Below are 18011 nucleotides of genomic sequence, written 5' to 3' on the forward strand. Positions count from 1 at the left end.
GTGTGCACCTATGTGCCAGCGCTTTCGGAGCAAACGTCTCAGTGGACAGTACGTGTGTGTGTGATTGGTGCTGGCAGCATTGTTGATGAGAAGGGTCAGACCTGAGTGCTCGGCCTGGTTCTCCCAGTGTGCAGATGAATCATGACAGCTGCAGGACCGTCTGCTGCTACCGGTCCGCTGGCCCCAACAGATCAGGCTCTTACTCCCCCATTATATTGATTGTAACAGCCAGGCTTGGTGTTTATATTGACATACTTAGAGCAGCAGGGAAAACATTCCAACGAATAGTTGTGTTGGGTGGCTCCAGTCAGCCCCCCTAGCCTCCTGTGCACATCAACCTGCCTTTAGTTACAGCCAATCACCATAATCTGTCCTTTTTTCTCGCATTTACACGCACGCGCACACACACACACAACATGGCATAAATGACACGCACACAATATAAGCTACTTTCAAAACAAACACACGACACAAAAGCAACACAATGGGCAAGAGGGTGGATGTAATGTAATAAATATGAGAAATGTAGAAGCTAAACTAAATCAATAAAACAGTCGTCATTTTGCTCATTTGGTAATGCCAAACACTTTGCCATAAATATCACGTATATTATTTTCCTCAGCAGTAACCCGAGATAGAGGCTTAGTTTTGTCGATGCCTCCTGACAGATGGAATTGAGCAGCTTGTGGGAGCGTGAAGCCCTTTCGGCTGCACTCCTGTGGAGATGTGTTTGTGAGGAGCAGGTACGACTCCATTTTAAACTGCGATAAACAGGGCTCTATTGTTTTAGCTTCATAGATGCGAGTAGATTAGTCGGAAATTGACGGGCAAAAAACAACTGTGGAGCAGATCTTTGAAAATATGAACTTATAGAAAAAATGAAATAATAAGCTAATGTTTAAAACGTTTCAGCTCTGCAGGCAATTTGCTTTCACGGTATTTAGTTTTTCAGTACAATTCACATGAGTGTGATATGAGGGTTTCATCCAAACATAAGAAAAGCAGCAACATACTTGGGGTAGCAGCATACAAAGCAGCAAAGACACGAGGTGAGAAAACATACAAACATGCAAACACAGAGACACAGAAAGCTAAAAGAAGTAATTTGCCATCTTTCTCCTCTGTGTCTATTTATTCTGCTTGTGTGGCAACACAGGTTGTGGTCCCTCTTTGGCCCTACTCCTGTCTAATGCCGGATCCAGGTGCTCAGCTTTATAGAGGTGGGTTAGCTAAGCGAGGCGTGATGGACTAGGTTAGTACCTGCCAGAGAAGGGGAGTGGACCTTGGCACAAGGGAGCAGGGGAAGGACAGAAGCCTCTGGAGAGGGCCTGGGGCACCTTGATGTCCCCAGGTTTGTGGATGACACTGTAAATAGGTTCAGCCCTGCTGTGGGGTACAGGAATCACAGTGAACGGGACAAAGGGCAGGACACAAATAAAGCACACACACCAACAAAGATGCGACAAATGCACACACAAGTCATGTAGACAGCTTGTACAAGGACATTACAGGGCCACATAAACACTCATCCAGTAACACATTCACTCCACAGCACACAGACACTCATAAACGCCTGCATGCAGTCACACACACACACACACAGAGAGAATACAGCCACTCCCCCCACCCCCCCAAGCTGTGGGTTAAGATGACTCAAGGCCTTGTGGGGCACTCCAATAAAGCCTCTATGAATGCTACTTTTGATCCAGTACTTGGAAATGAGGTCAAAGGTTAAAACACAGTCATAACAAGTACAATAAGTGACACGAGGCCTCCCAGCAAAGTATTTGGCCAGCACACAGCCACCACACACTATCAAGCTATAATACAGTCTGCACCACCAGGGCCCTGATGAGTCGACACAATCGTAAACAATGCATTGTTCTGCTTCATGAAACAAGAGCAATTTAAATTGCTGTATGTCGCAATATCGTTTGGATAAACCACACCATGAACCACACACCTTTACAACCGCAACAAAATGGAGGCAAAGAGGAACCCATGGAAACTAAAAAGTATTGATTGAAAGAGTGAGTGATTTAATCTTACACAATTTAGCTCCACAGCAATTCGTCTTCACTTACTACTACAACAGTAAAACTACTTTAGTTGATTTCCATAAGCAATCATCCATATGTCCACTCACGGAGCCTGTAAGAGTGTAATGTACGAGGGGAGAGTCAATCATGAAGGAGCCGGTCTGTAACGTACCTCGTGAAGTCTTCCTCCCCCAGCATGTGGCGGGGAACTGGCGAGTACCTGGACGGGGTGACCTGGGGCGGCGGGTACACGGGCTTAGGCTCCATTGCCCCCATGTAGTTGTGGCCGACGTGGTTGTCCACCATGGTAGGAAAGGCTGGAGGGAGGGCCATGCCAGTAGGGGGAAAGAGAACATGATCACAACACAGGCAATGCAGCAGCGCTGCATCAGATGCAGACAAACTGCAAATGAGGAAACAGCTGGAGGGAAAGAAAACCCCCCAAAAAACAAGACATGAATTTATCTTCATTATCTGCTCGTGTTTCTTTCTTTCTTTTTAGCAATGTCTTTGCGTTCTTCACAATTAACTTGGTGAGAACAGTTATTATTATTAGCAATATTCCTGAATGGTGGCCAAAACTACAGAAATAGGATTCCAGGTTGCATGAAACCAGAATTCATATGACATTTAAGAAATTGGATTTTTATACACGTATGTCATGGATTGTCTCTGTTCTCCGTCTGAGCTCATCCTTACACAATAGTAGGATGATAGACTAATGTACAGTATGAGCAGAGATATTTCAGTCTTCTAGACCTGATGTTTTAAATCTATCAATCCTCTTCGCTACTAAGAGAAAAAAGAAGAGAGTTCTTTCAGAAAAGTTGGAGAAGTACTTGGACGCAAAAGACGATCACACGTATAAAACACTCTTTTCCCCTGTATTTTCATTCTTGATGGAGACAGCAGAGCATGATAAAAGATGCGTTCCAAATCCAGATCATCTGACCGCGGGTTATGCTATCCCAGCGGGGTAAAGTCTGCATTAAGGCTGTGCTTAAACCCGGCAAACGCTAACCGGAAACATTTAGAACATACAAAAAAGCCCTCAATAGTCCCCTCGAACACAAAATCACTGTTCTGTGGAAATTGGAGAAGCTGCAGCTCAAGATCGTGGGCTCTCATGAGCAGGTGGGATGTGAGAAACCATCCACACTCAGTGGGAGGCAGAGAACTGCGCTTGATGTTGCTGTGGGTAGGATTGTGATTGTGTGTGTGTGTGTGCAAAGCAGTTTTGAGTGATACAACACTAACATCTTTGACAAAGATAAAACGATGATTCCCAGTGTAAAGCGCTCTAACACGGACCTTGACTTGCTCTTGTTTTGGAGATGGCTGCTTAGGTGAGAATACAATGTAGCTTGTGACTTGGAGAGTGTGTAAAAAGGTGTTTTCAACATGACCAGAAACGAAAAGAAGTAGATACGTACTGCTGGAGTAGTCTGGAGGAGCGTACATGTCATTGAGGTGCACAGGTCCTGGTTTCGCCACCTTGAGGTAAACCATATCGGAGGTGTTCTTCAGCGCAGCCACGGCCTCCTCATGACGCACGTCCTGGAGCACGATGTTGTTCACCTGTATGTGATGATTGCCGTGAAAAGAGAAGAAGAAAATCAACACTTGGAACACCGAGTGTCTCTGCTGCACTGTGACATCACAACAGCAATCGCACCAGCCAACACAATAATGAATCACAGCTTGGAGGTATGATGAGATTTCAGTCCATTTCAACAGCAGAGTGAAAGGTTGGTGTGCTGTGCAGCGCTAACTGAGGTCAGAAGCAGTCGGCAGAGGTTCAAGATGCTCTGACTTTCTGCATTTTGTCTTTCCGGAATTCCATGTAAATATACTGTCAGTCAAAAGTTTCTGAATACCTCATAAATTATATTATATTAAGCAATGTGCTCTTTGTAAATAACTTACAGTACAGTTTGGGCAAACTGATAAATAGTTGACATTTTATATTGTTGCAAATCTTGGTCACTCCAATGAGACCCCTGGGCTAAAGATGATAATATACAGTACAGTACATTCGCAAATGACACATTCAACATGTTTTTAACAGACGGTAGGACTGACAAACGTCTCTCTGTGGTCTTTCTAGTGTCTGAATATATTTTGATAAAGTAAGACACAAAAAATGTCTCAGTATTTCCCAGAGGAGCCGTTTCTGTCTTGTATTTATGTCGTTTATTCTTAACTTCCTACTATTTTATCAACTGTCAAGTTCCTGAAGGGATTATTCACTTGAGTGTTTATTTCAATTGTTTATTTACTTTTATTTACTCATTGCAGTTTGCAAAACGGATCTTATGCAGCTGTAGGAATTTGATTTTAAAAAAGCAAACAGAAAACGTGAGTAAATTATAAGATTGTTTGCCAATTAGTAATTCTTTTATATTTACTTTATGCCTTTATCAGAAGCCGCTGCACTGGCATGGTTAAGCCAATACACAGTATGTTAGAAAGTTCACTGTATGCTGGCTATGGCTATCTTATTTAGGACAAAGGGTTTTCCTCATCAGATGTAAGTCCTTTCTAATAAAATAAAAACTGGTTTTGTATTCTAATGCTGTAAAATCATCAGCAAAGCAACATCTCTGTAAACGCATATTGTATGAATGAGAGCTCAGTGAAGCAGCCCAAAACAAATGTAATATGTATCCCTATTCAGTCGTCTACATAAAGCACATACATGCCGAGCTGAACCAATCGGTGTTTGTAACTAATAACTCCGGCTGAATTTTTGTTCAACTCGCCATTGAACTCCAGGATGTAAAATATGTTATCTTTGATTTGAATACTCAATATGTGAGTCAGAGGGAGGCTCGTACAGCAAGCAGGCGGTCTCCAGTCTGCAGCCGTCCATCTTTTTGGGCAGCTCCTCCTTCTATGATCTTGGTAATATAGATGCTGTTGTCTCCTGGGATATGTTGGTTGCCGATCCCTCCAGCGATGCTGAATCCAAGCCCTGGTTCAGTAATAATCACAGTCAGATACGTCTATAGGTATACATAGAATCACCTCCGATTTAATACATTTTTTGATGTATTCCACGTCTAGAGCGGCATCCTCTCTAATGAATACTTTGTCTGAGTTTACAAATAGAATGCCCATAATCCCTAAAAAGGTCGGAGAACCCCAAGACTATTGCAACAAATGTAACTTTCAACAGTCTCAAAACGGAGTCATGGTCATTCAGCGTTATTACAAGAAGCTTGCGAGACAATTAACAGGTATGCATATCTTAGTTTGTGATAACAGGAATGTGTCCCTGACCTTTGGGCCCTTTGAGCAGGTTGACTTCTAGAATCGTCTCGGGTGGTGCCTGCCTCCGTCGGACCAGCAGCCGCACCACTGGCCCCGCCTCCTTCAGGGCTTCCACCGCCTGACTGTGAACCACCTCAGACACGTCCACATCGTTCACACGTAGCACGCAGTCATTCACCCTGCGGAGGGAAACATTTTAATACACGTGTATCACACACATCACCCTGTCAGTTGGCCGATGCACAGACAAGCACTCCATATTATAACTTTAGCATGTTTCAGGCTTTGGTTTTTCAGTGAATTATAACTTTGAGGAAACACTCAAAGCCTGGGGGCTGTAGAGACTCTGCCTCCCACACAGCACTGCCTGGCAGGACACGGTGGGGGTGAGCTTTAAAGAAGAGAGGAGGGAGGTTAAAGTAGAGAGAGGACAGAAGGTGCAGAGGCGCTTGAAAAGAGAAGAGGATGAGAGCGGGGGGAGGAGGGAGGGTGACATCTAGTCTAGATTGTATTTCACACTGTTGTGCTACTATTACTATTATAGCTTTTAATCAATTGTTTTACTTTTAAATGATGATTTTATTGTCTCACGTGCAATGGTCTCAATTTGTTGAATTGCTTTTGTCTTTTCTCTTGTTTCTTCATCTTATTATCTGCTTGTCAGTCATCTGTGAAACATTTCAAGTACACAAGAGGAGAACTTACCCCAGCCTTCCATCCATAGCAGCTGCTCCTCCAGGAATAATCTTGGTGATGAAGATCCCCGGATCATCAGGAATATGGGGATTGTCTATTCCTCCAGCAATGCTAAAGCCTAGGCCAGAGTTCCCCTGCACAAAGGTTATGATTGGCATATTCAGTGGGGAACACACACACACACACACACAGCTGTAAGTGATGAACCCAATGTGGGCTCAGGGTCAGTGCAATGTGCCTCTTTAGTGTATTGGTACCGCAGAAGAACATGTGATCGATGCATACTGCTCCAGGGATTTTACCAGGCATTTCTGATGTCCATTTTCACGGTAACGTGTGTGTGAGTGTGTGCGTGTCCTTGCATGTAACAAATGATATTGCTGCCTATTTCAGTAGAAGAGGGCCCTTCATTCAAAATGTCAGTTATACCATCAACGCAGAGATGCATCAGTGTTAGAAATGCCCCGTGTTCACAGAAAGGTTGATTTATGATCTAAAGTAAAGATGAGCTGAGAAGCATCCTTTCTATTGCATGACACGCTCCGTATCATGCAATAGAAAGGATGCTTCTCGCCCTCTGCAAGAGATAGACGCTACCACCTCCCGTCACTCCTGTCCCTGAAATGAAAGAGGACCCCTTTGGATCCAGTGGGTCGAAGTGCACTGCTGCATCTGACAGCCACGGCCACAGAGACAGGCAGCAAACAAGACAGCTGAGAAAAGACTTCACTTTATTATTATCTATAATTAATGAGCAACGGTCACAACAAATTAGGACAGAGGGAGGCTGAGGCCTCCCAGTGTGCTGCTCTGGAGCCGAGAGGAGCACACTGGGCCTTACCATCAAATGTTACACACCCACAGACCTTTTAATGTGTGACTTTGCATAGCTTATTTAAGCTTTCCGCATGCAGAAATGCCACTTAGAGTGGAAGGGGCTGAGAGATGGTGTGCATCCATCGTGGGATTGGAGGTGGCTCTATTTGTGGGCTGAATAACGAGAGTAGAAACATAAAGCTCCGCCACTACAAGCTGAACCGCCACCGACAAGTGCAGCGGTGACTGCGGAACAGATGAACAGGAGAACACTTTATCTTTCTGCCGTCTGCTGATGACATGTGCATCAGGATTATGTAAAAAGATATGCCTCACTGGCGTTATTCTGGGCTCGTACTCACATGAGACGTTATTACTGTCGTGATGTAACAGCTACAACTTCACTAACAGGCAGCATCCCCGATGATTCTCATAAAGTACAGTATTTAAGATCTTTCTCTGGTTTTCATGTTCTTTAAACTCACTGTGTGAAGACTGAGCTCACTACCACCTAGTGGGGAGAAATCTATCTGTCATGCAGAAAATGCACTAATGTGTAAAATGTGGAAGGAAATGTAACAAGCAACTGGTAAATCTCACCCTCTCCAAGATGATCTCTTCATATTTGTACATCCCATCACTGCCATTTACCTGTCAAAAGAGAAAAGCAGAGTGGTTAGTTACATCATCGAGCCTGAATTATGTCATTTTCTAGAAATATAGTAAGAAAAAAAAAGAGATGGAAGCAAATGTTTCAGCTAAATCCGTCACCATATACTACAGAGTAGACCTGATGTATAGACTGACTAAGAACCATGGAGAATATCATTTTTGACAAATTATACAGATACGTTCACTAACTAAAAATCCCATCACAAATCTCAGATTTGTTGCAATCAAAAGTATCTTTCTCTCTTAAAATGCACATGCAATGTGACACAAAATGAGCAACCGCAGAATGCACATTCACCAGAAACCGGCAGGGTCAAAAGGATAATGGCTGTTGGTCCAAATGGCAAACAGCATGTTGCTACCAGGAGGACACACACACACACACACACACACACACACACACACACACACACACACACACACACACACACACACACACACACACACACACACACACACACACACACACACACACACACACACACACACACACACACACACACACACACACACACACACACACACACACACACACACACACAGTATGAATGAGAGAGATATACAGTACAGAGAGAGAGCAGATACTTACATAAGGGCCTGCATCTAGTGAGTCTGCGTTGACGATGATGGGGGGAGGGTTGGCCTGTGAATATGAAGAGATGCACATTATCTCAGTGTGTGAGGCTGGCAGCACACAGACGTAATGCGGTACACACACTATCACTTGGGAGCAAAATGAACGGATGCCATGGGAACAGTCAGTGAATCTCTTTGGGGATGCAACTGTGTGTGTGTGTGGGTATGTGGGTATGTGTGTGTATCTGACTGTGTGAGAACTGAGAATGAGGACTGGGGCAGAGAGCCCGTTGCTTATTAACCGCCACAGCCGGACGTCCTGCGGTCTTGTGGTTCCAGCCATTGGGACAATATGTTTATCCCAAACATCCTTTTCACTTTCGTTTCACGCAGAAATTACAACACGTGGAATCACATTAAAAAATGCATGATTTCATGGCTCCATCATTCAGTTCAATTGACTACATTTAAAACTGTAAGAATACAATGCGGTGGGATGCAAGGAATGTCTAAATTCTCTTATATTATTCTATAATTTTGTTTTATATATATGTGTAATGCTGAAACGATTAGCTGTTAAATTGATAAGACAGAATTATTCAACAACAATTTTGATAATTAATTTATTGTTTAAGCCATTCATCAAGCAGGTATAAAGATGTCAACCAGGGCATTTTGGACTATTTTCTGATATTTTACGAGCTTATCTGTTTGTCAATTACTAAAAAAAGAAAATTTGCACTAGATATCAGTATAATGTATATTGAATGTGTTATCCTGGCAAATAAAACTAAAAGAATTAACCAATTAATCTTGAATATAAAAAAAGATCCTCATTCAATTCTCAAGGTAAAGGGCAAGAACTGTAATGTTTTGCAGCTTCTCAACATTTTACTTTTTGCTGTTTTCTTGGTTTTACTTCCTTGTAAATGTAATATTTTTGTATTATGGGCTGTTGGTAAGACCAAACAAGATGTTGCTAAAGATATCATATTGGGTTCTGGGAAATTGTGTTGACTTTGAAAAAGAATTACAATAATTAATGATTGTTTAAAAGCTTTTATTACGAATTTCTCTGCTAATATACTTTGATCTTTCTTCTGCCAATTACTTAGGTTGTCAACTAAAATAGATCATCAGTATGGATTTCAGCAGAGAGTTTTCTTGACCCTAAATGCTATGTTTGATGCTCCCCTCTGTGGCATGAATGCAACTTTATGGAAAACATCGATCGCTCTCTTTTCTTCTTAGGGCACGTGAACAGGGTGAAATGTAAAGTGCAATTGACCTATTGGCTACATATCTATGCACAGCAACAGAATCAGCTGCATATTAAGTTTCACAACTCTATTAACTCTGCAGATCAGCTCTATTGTGCCACCTGGTGTTTCTATTTCCATCTCAGGTCTGCATAGCGATCAAAGAAGCTGAGACATCAGAGGGAAGATGCCAGAGTGAAGGAGGAGGAGACTCCAGTTGGTTTAGGAGCAGCCTGATGGCCGTCTTCTAGTTCAACTCACTGGCTGTCTACTTTTTATTGATTCGATGGAGCTGTGTGGGTGACGGGATGCTGACGCCGCTGCTTGGAGACATTACACATCCCAAGGTCTGACACTGAGGAGAAGATTACTTGCCACCTATCTTACTCCTCCCCCAATCTCACCCTCTCAGCTCTGTCTCAATATATGCAGATAGTGACCGTGTCTAAGGAGCTAATCCTGATCCTCCTCCTGATTCATCACAGAGCAAATATGAATACATATTAACTATACTACGATGCTTTTTGCTTGTTTATGATGGAATGACCTTCAGAGATATGTGAAAGATTGTCAGTCTGTCGTTCAATATGAGCTGTACGTGTATGCAGAGCTGGACGATCAATCAGAATAACATGATATTGTAATATAAGATGCAATATCATTGTGGATTTGGTTGTTTGTAAAGGCTTTTCAGTTTAGTGATATCATTTTCCTGCATTATTTGAGTGTTCCAGCTCAATAAAAAGAAAGAATGATTGTATTTATAATGTTACATTGCGATATATGGATAAAATAAAAAGCCCAGTGAATTACAAAAGTTCCCATAGTGGTATAATAAATCCAGAGATATTTAAGGGTTTGTGCTTACATGGTATAGAAAGTCCAGCTCTCCTACGGTTGACAAGTAAAACCTTAATTCTCACATTGCCAACATGTACTTGCTCCCTGAACAATTTACTTTCATCTTTTAAAGACACAAACACGTTAAAAAATGTCTACGATTTATACTCCTTGAGCGTTATTTTAAAGGCACTGAAGGGTTTTCAATCAAGTTGGCGGCAACACAAAACACAAGCTTGAAACAAACTCATAAATAGATCCTTGAATCAAAAAACATTCATCGCCTCACAAGCTGTGCGCAGGTGTCATTTCATTTCTCCAATTCTTCCCCCTTCTCATTGAGTGACTTCCTGGTCATGAAGGTTGCTCTCCAGATAAACAGGAGCTGTAGATTTGATCGGCTCCACTCGGTGATGGATGTTTTATGACTGGACAGCTGTGGCTGCAACCCCCCCCCCCAGTGAGCACAATCAGACCTCCGTTGTAATCTGCACATGGACTAACAGATGCTCACATCTGTGCTTGTGTTTGCACATTTCTCATGAATGCTTTGCGCTTTTGTCCCCCTTCATCTTCGACCCGATAACACGTGACCTAAATCCAGCAAAGGGTTTAACAGGAAATACATTTGCATTCGGAGTGCAACGCCCACAGCAGCCATGTCAGCGACGGTCTATTGTGAATGAAACCACAGCACTGATGAAACACGGCCTGAGGACAACACAGGGGAAGACCTTGTTACTATTGTCCTTGCTGACTGACAGGCTGAGCGACTGAATCCACTACTGAGGCCACATGTGACAAAACACACCTGTTACAGTAAAATGCCCGCGGTGCTTATTATAAGTATCATAGCGGACCAATGCCGCTCAGTGGGATCACTGAACCTCCAAGTCCAAAACAATAAACCCATCGGTCGTAGAAAACAGCAGTATTATCCTGGCCTGGGATTGCTACGTAATCCCTCTATCTGGATCTCACATACCAAGCAAACAAGAACGAATAATGGAAGATAATCACAACATGATTAATCTCAACATGAGTTTGTATAACATTTAGCAATTTACTCAGGTAACTTGGATTAGGATGGATTACAGCTCCCTCCTCGGGGCTGTTGGTACGTTTATTTGACTTCTATGCTAACCTGCTGCCCAGAAGAGGAAAACAACTTAAAGACCATAACATTTGACCACCACTGAGGTTTATAACACGTAGTAGAAGTTGGATCTGTCTGTGCTATAAAGGGCCCTCAGGACGGGCAGGGGACAAACTCTAGCGTGGTCTTTTTTGATATTTCGCTTAAAGATCACAGAGGTGAAGACAAACACAGCATCTTACGGATTGATGGAGAGTATAAAGGGATGGAGATGTCTTTCGGTGTGTTACGTCACGTGTGAATGTGGGTCTAATGGCTCAAAGAGATGTAATAGATGAGTCAGAAAAAGATCGCAGATACGGTCCAAAGATATACAAGACAACGACACAGTGTGGAATCTTAGTCAACACGGCCTCGAAAGGACGAGCAGCACTGTATTTGCCGATGTCGACCTGTCACTTTGCCTGGACCAGACTTTGAGCATTTGACAAGAAAGCCTCATTTGCACCTGTTATTACACATGTGATCCGTCTCTTGATTTATGTTCTTCGCAATGACATCCGATCCACGGGGCTTTGCATTTACTTCTGTTCCGTTAGGCAGGGGGGATGTACCGGGTCAAAGAAAGTGACGCCATGGATGGGTATCATTCATTTTCAACACTTTTTTTTAATAAAAGGAAGACTTGCTAGATGTTGCTAATACCTGAGCCTTTGCCAGGTGTTGCTAAAGCAGAAAGAGAAGGAGTAAGGTGACCCCCGACTTGATTCTAGATGCAAAATGAATAGTATTTACACTTTTGATCCCATAAAAGTGTTCGTCCTTATCCAGATACAGATCGCATGTAAATGTCAGGTGTAAACAGAGTTGTCTTGTGAGTAAAAGCAGATCTGTGTGGGACTGACAGATAGGGCCAGATTGAACCAAATTCGGATATGGTTACCATCAAATCTCAATATTTCCTTTTAATTCAATCATTCTAAGCGGTTTTCACAGACAGTTGAACTTAACTTCTGCCCACCTGCAATACAGCGTTCAGGGCTACGATATCTTTGGCACTACATGGGCACCCAGAAATGTAGGCTGAGACATGGAAGCAAGTGAGCATACTGGACACAAAGAGCTCATGGACGCAGTGACAATGAGTCCAGACTGCCTCCCCAGCATGAGACCATTACAACAAGTCCTGAATAACCACCAGGAGAGAAGAAGATTCACTCGCTGAAGTGCTTTCTCTCCCTCCCTCATCTCATCCACCCATCTGTTCATAATGGCTTCTTATTCATCAATCTATCATCTTGCTCTTCTATCAGTTGAGATTGTGTGTCTGTCTCTCGTCTCTCAGCATCGCCGTGAACGGGCTTCATGTCCCGGTGGCATTGCACCACACAACCCTCACTTGGCCGCAGCCCTCGGGACAGTAAAGCCACAGAGACTCCCACTGAACCTTGGCGAGTGCTGGACACAGGCTTCGTCCAAATTGTTAAATAATCAATGTGTTGTCATGGTAACCGGTGCTTGCACGGTATTGGCCTGCGAGCCTGCTTAGCCACCTCCCCCCCTGCTTCTGCTTCTCAGGGCTCTCTCACTGCATTTTATGCGGCTCTGTGCTCACACATGCCTGGCCATGGGCTGGATTTGCCTGACTGCCTTCACACCGCACGCGCACACACACACACGCACAACTTAAATCGACACGTCGTGAGTTCAAAAAAGACGTTATGGCTGCAATAGGGTCAGGAAAGAATGGCCTTAATTTCAAATTTGATTTAATCGGACCATACTATAGTTTATATATATATATATATATATATATACACATATATATATATATGTATATATATATAAGCTACAGTATGGTCCGATTAAATCAAATTTGAAATTTATATATATATATACATATATATATATATTTCTCTGTATTCATATTTAGATCTACATTTATATCCACTGTGCATCATCTCGGTTAAAGGAACGATAATCTGCTTTCTTGCTGAGCATTAGATGATAAGATTAATACCACTTTAACGTCTGTACAGTAAATATGAAGCTATGGCCAGCTGTCGGCTAACATCGTATAGCCGAAGGATTGTCAAGCTCACTAATCCTGCCACTTTATATCTTGTTCGTTTTATCCATACAAAAAGAAAAGCATCTATGTTGAAACCTTTGGGCAGATTCAGGCTACCTATCTCAACCTAAAATATCTCATTTTAAATGCACGATGTGTACACAAGCTGTTGATGACAATAAGCCCTATCTTAGGACATTCAAACCCTGGGTTTCTTCTTCACCTGTCAGTATTACTTTTTTTTTTAAACCCCTTGATCGCAGCTAGAATGGAGGGGAAGAACAAGAGGGTTCACGTGTGCCGATGCGACGGTGTGCTTCTGTCAGTCTGTCTGATGTAGCTTACCACCACCGGGATGACTGTGTGTGTGTATGACTGCTGCACTCTGGACTCTGTAAAGCGACTTCGGGTACTTAGAGAAGCGCTATATAAGATTGAAGTTTATTATTATTATGCTGACAGCGCAATAACCCCTTCCTCCTTCGGAAACATTTCCAAACCAGGCACACCGACATGGCAGCTCAGTCTCCAGTGGTGACATCGCAGTGAAATATGACAGTCAGCTGCACTCAGATGATGCACCCAGTCAGTCAAATGATGCAGCCGATGCTGAAGGAAGCTCTTCCTCGGCCTTAAGTCAGAGCTCATTGCCGATACATGTAGGACAACAAGGCGTGCTTGTGTTATCTCAAAGTGTCACATAGGTTGGTTTCCCCGACTGCGTTTATGTTTTCCTGCAGAATGCGGGAGGAGAGACGCAGTCAGCGGCGCCGCTCTGATCCCCTGGCTCTCATTGGCCTCTCGTAGGCCACGCTGCAGTCCAATCAATACCTACTCAATTACCATGCACCCAACATCTCATTCACATGGGGCAGAGGCAAGAGGGAGGGAGAGAGGCAAGGTGAGAGACGAAGTGAGAGATCGATGGCGCCAAGAACGCATGACAGCGAGGGATGTCTTCCTCGCGGACACAGTCGAAGCCCAATGTTGCATTCTCTGTCGGGGACAAAGGTGGAATAACGAGATGTAATAAAGAAAATCCCACAGCGGCAAAGGTCAACTGCTCCCTTCTCCGGCGACAACGCCGGCTGAATTCAGGCATTCATTTCAATAAGGCAGCCACAAGGAAATTAATTAGCTCACCCATAAAATGGTTCCATTAAAGCTAAAGGTTTTCTGATTTGATGGCTATGATTGAGCATTGTGACTGTATCCCCCCTCCCCCCCCCCCACAACACACACCGCAGACGCACGTTCATGAAACCATAATTAATAGCCTGTCACAGCTGTCAGCAGCGCTGCCTCCTCATCTTTATGTAATATTACAAAAGCATGCTCTGGCTTACCTCTCTGTCATGCTAAGCAGCTCCAAATGGGAGCTGGCTAGTTTGACCTTCACAAGTGCAGCCACAGAGGGAAATGTACTTCGCGTAATGAATATTTATCACAGTGTTGCTGGAGAAGGCCTTCTACAAGTCTGCTGACAATTGATCAGGTTTGAACATGGCAGTGTCTCTGTACATGTGTGCTTAAACTTTGATGTACATTAGTGTCCAGTCTGGGGACATGTGGTGTGTGCTGGTGACTAGATCACAATTGTTGCAGATAAATCTCTGGATCGATTTAAAAAGGAGTGACTACCCAGTTCAGCCCTATGACGTTCTGCACATGCCACATTGTTATTTCTCTGATCGAGTTACCCCTGCCTTTTTCCAATGTTGCTGCTAAGGAGTGAGGCGACAGAAAGATTTTCTCATCGTCGATCATCAGGTTATTTTGTATGCAGAAACACTGTCAGTGACCGTATGGCGAATTGAAATCAGTAGCTGGTCTCATAGCACCCATGCCAACACCCGGAGACTCCATCGCAAAGTCACTGCCAGAGTGAAAGTTACCAATTGGAAAGGCTCCATGATGAAGGAAGCCTGTCATGTGCGAGTTTCATCAGTGTTCATCACTGCTTCCTCTACATCAGAGGTCACTGCAGCGTGTTACCTCACAGCTCTCGACTTGCTGCCATCCCTTTATAATATAATACCAACTACCGTAGGAGTTGTGAGGCACGACTCATTTGTCCACTGTGAATATGAGAGACAGAAAGCTGATTTGCATTGAGCTTCTCTTCGGCCTGTGGACTCATTGAAGCGTGAGCTGGGACAGATATGTATGCTTTGTGATCCTTATTCTTTTATTAAATACCTTATATTATAACTTTCTGAACCCGGAACTTTTATCCAGCACCAGGACCTAGCAGATCTTTTTTTAACTTAACAGCTTCCATTTTGATGCTTTCACCACTGTTACATTGCCACCTCAACAACGGTGTTAAAATATTCAGCTCCGGTGAAGAAGTAAATTATTTTTGATTGATTGATTTGAATTAAGCATAAGTGTGTATGCTGTGTGGTCTGTGCGACGCCTTTACGATGCTGTTGATGCGCCAAGTGTCTTAGTTTGACATGACGACGTGTAGCATCCAGCAATTTATCGACTGACACGTTTCACTGCATCTGTGAATTTTACCTGGAAGTATTTGGTTATGAAGGTTTTCTTATCACAAAGCAAACTGCATTGAAGCAATACTTTGACATTAAATCAGATTATTTGCAGAGTTAGAGGAGAGGATCAATACCACAGTGAGAAGACAGTTAGCGTAGCTTAGCATAAAGACTGGAAGCGGAAACAGCTAGCCTGGCTTTGCAGCAGGGTAACAGAAAGCGGCCTATCAGCGCCTCCAAAGCTCAATAATTGAAATGTTATTCATCATTTGTATAGTTTGTACATGAGCCGATGGGTTATGACGGGGTTCTTAGCAATCTTCTCATCTACCTCTCTCAGGGCTTTCAAGTTTTGAAGACAGGCAAGAGTGACATTTACATCAGCCCCCCCCCCCCCCAGCAGAACGAAATTTTCGGATATCAGTCAGTCGCGCGCAATTCCAGGATGCTTTATTTTCATTGGTTGCTGGATTAAATCTTACCCAGATACAACAGATATGTTTTTTTTCTGATTTGCTATTGTGTAGCCCATTTCTTTGTTTTGATTGGCTGATAAGTGGCTCCTCACAGCAGAACTCCAGGGGAGCGCTTGATTCCTCCACGGTGAGGGCAGCGCGGCCAGCTCATGTTTGCGCGCTGCGGCACATTAAAACATTAAATAGCAGAGAGTTTTTTTCAGCGTGAGAAATACGATGTGTGGCGGGAGTGCGTGACGTAAGACCGAAATGCGTGAGTCTCACGCTCAATGCGTGACACTTGAGAGCCCTGCTCTCTGCCAAAAAGCACATTTCTCAAAATATCAACATTTATCTTTTAAAAAGAGGTAAGCGGCCTCCATCACTCTTAACTCTCTCCTTGCATCTGGAACTTATTGACGACAGGAGCTCTCAGAAAAGTATCTCACAGCAGCTACTAAGGATGCTCATAAAAGTTAACAATCTGAAACGATTTAGGAACAGAAAACACACCTGATGGTCCACAAGGCGCTGTACTTTGACAAAGAAAGCTCTCTAATCTGTTTTACTCTGCTCTGATTCACTTTTGTCACCTTCATTTCTTTCATTCATTTCCTGAGCACCCCAGAACACAATCTTCTGAGCTGCAATTAGTCTCTTCCAATTTTAGACTTCTTCGTTTCTTTTAATTGGAAACATTGGACTGTGATTCCACTTCATGAACCCAACGATGTAAGAAACCCTCTCCCCCTTAGGCCACGTCGGTTCTTAAACCCATCTGAAGGGAAAACATGAGGGAAGATTTGTTTCTCATTTCCTTTTACAGCCTTTTACGGCGCAAGCCTTCACTCAGTCATTCTTAATTTCTCTTTGTCTCTAAATGTGTCAGCACTATTTTAGACCAGAACAAATGAAAACCATGGCTCCTTGGCTGATACGGGTTCACAAATCAAAATCATGAGACAGCGATAAAACTACTGAGCAAATACAGAGCACTTACAGCTCCACTGTAAAAAATACTAGAGTGAACATAACAAGGCTAACTTTGACCCTCAGCGCAATTAAAACCACTCACCCCCACCTCCCGGAGGCAGGATCTCTGCTGCTGTCTGTCTAACTTACAGCAGCAGAGATCCTGCTGTCATCGTTGAGTTTTCATGCTGCTCTATAAGCTCCACATGGGAACGTCCACACACTCGCATTCACTCTACTTTCCTGGGTTTTGGCTCACAATAAGTGTAGGTGTTGAAAGTGATGAAGAATTACAGTAAGTAGGACAATGGGTGAGGCAACAGAAACAAGAAATGTGCCTCTAGTTTCTCTGTGATAATTATGAATACGTGAGCACATTTATCCATATGATAGATAGATAGATAGATATATACTTTATTAATCCCCAAGGGGAAATTTGTCGTGACAGTAGCAGCAACACACAAGAGTAAAAACAAAACACAAAATGTAAGAAACAGGGATGAAAGATATAGAAGTATACAAGTAAAATAAAAGTAAAATACAAAACAAAATATATATGTAAATATACAACACACATGCATACACAACACACAACAACACTGACAAATCAAATACACAAAATATTAAATATAGACAGAGTAAATTAAATATAGATGCTTATGTATTTATCGCCAAACAGCAGATGGAAAAAAACAGGGCATTGTTTGTTTTTAACGTTTGTAGCACTTTGGCGTTTGCCAAATCAATC

The 18011-nt window shown here is 43.0% G+C and overlaps 1 protein-coding gene across 4 annotated transcripts in view; it reads right to left on the reverse strand.

Moving 5' to 3' along the window:
* The window catches only part of dlg3 (discs, large homolog 3 (Drosophila)), a 74620-nt gene that overhangs the window by 21674 nt on the left and 34935 nt on the right, over positions 1 to 18011 (reverse strand). For 3 of the 4 annotated variants that reach the window (XM_056438752.1, XM_056438750.1, XM_056438751.1), the window contains 7 exons: positions 8086 to 8139; positions 7425 to 7475; positions 6018 to 6142; positions 5322 to 5491; positions 4877 to 5013; positions 3473 to 3617; positions 2212 to 2356 (listed from right to left, as the gene is read on the reverse strand). In XM_056438752.1, coding sequence (XP_056294727.1) covers positions 2212 to 2356; positions 3473 to 3617; positions 4877 to 5013; positions 5322 to 5491; positions 6018 to 6142; positions 7425 to 7475; positions 8086 to 8139 — 827 coding nt within the window. Of the gene's footprint in view, positions 1 to 2211; positions 2357 to 3472; positions 3618 to 4876; positions 5014 to 5321; positions 5492 to 6017; positions 6143 to 7424; positions 7476 to 8085; positions 8140 to 18011 lie in introns of those variants that run through there. The other variant, XM_056438754.1, reaches the window with a different exon arrangement.

Source organism: Pseudoliparis swirei, chromosome 19 (assembly GCF_029220125.1).
Source record: "Pseudoliparis swirei isolate HS2019 ecotype Mariana Trench chromosome 19, NWPU_hadal_v1, whole genome shotgun sequence".
Lineage (NCBI taxonomy): Eukaryota > Metazoa > Chordata > Actinopteri > Perciformes > Liparidae > Pseudoliparis > Pseudoliparis swirei.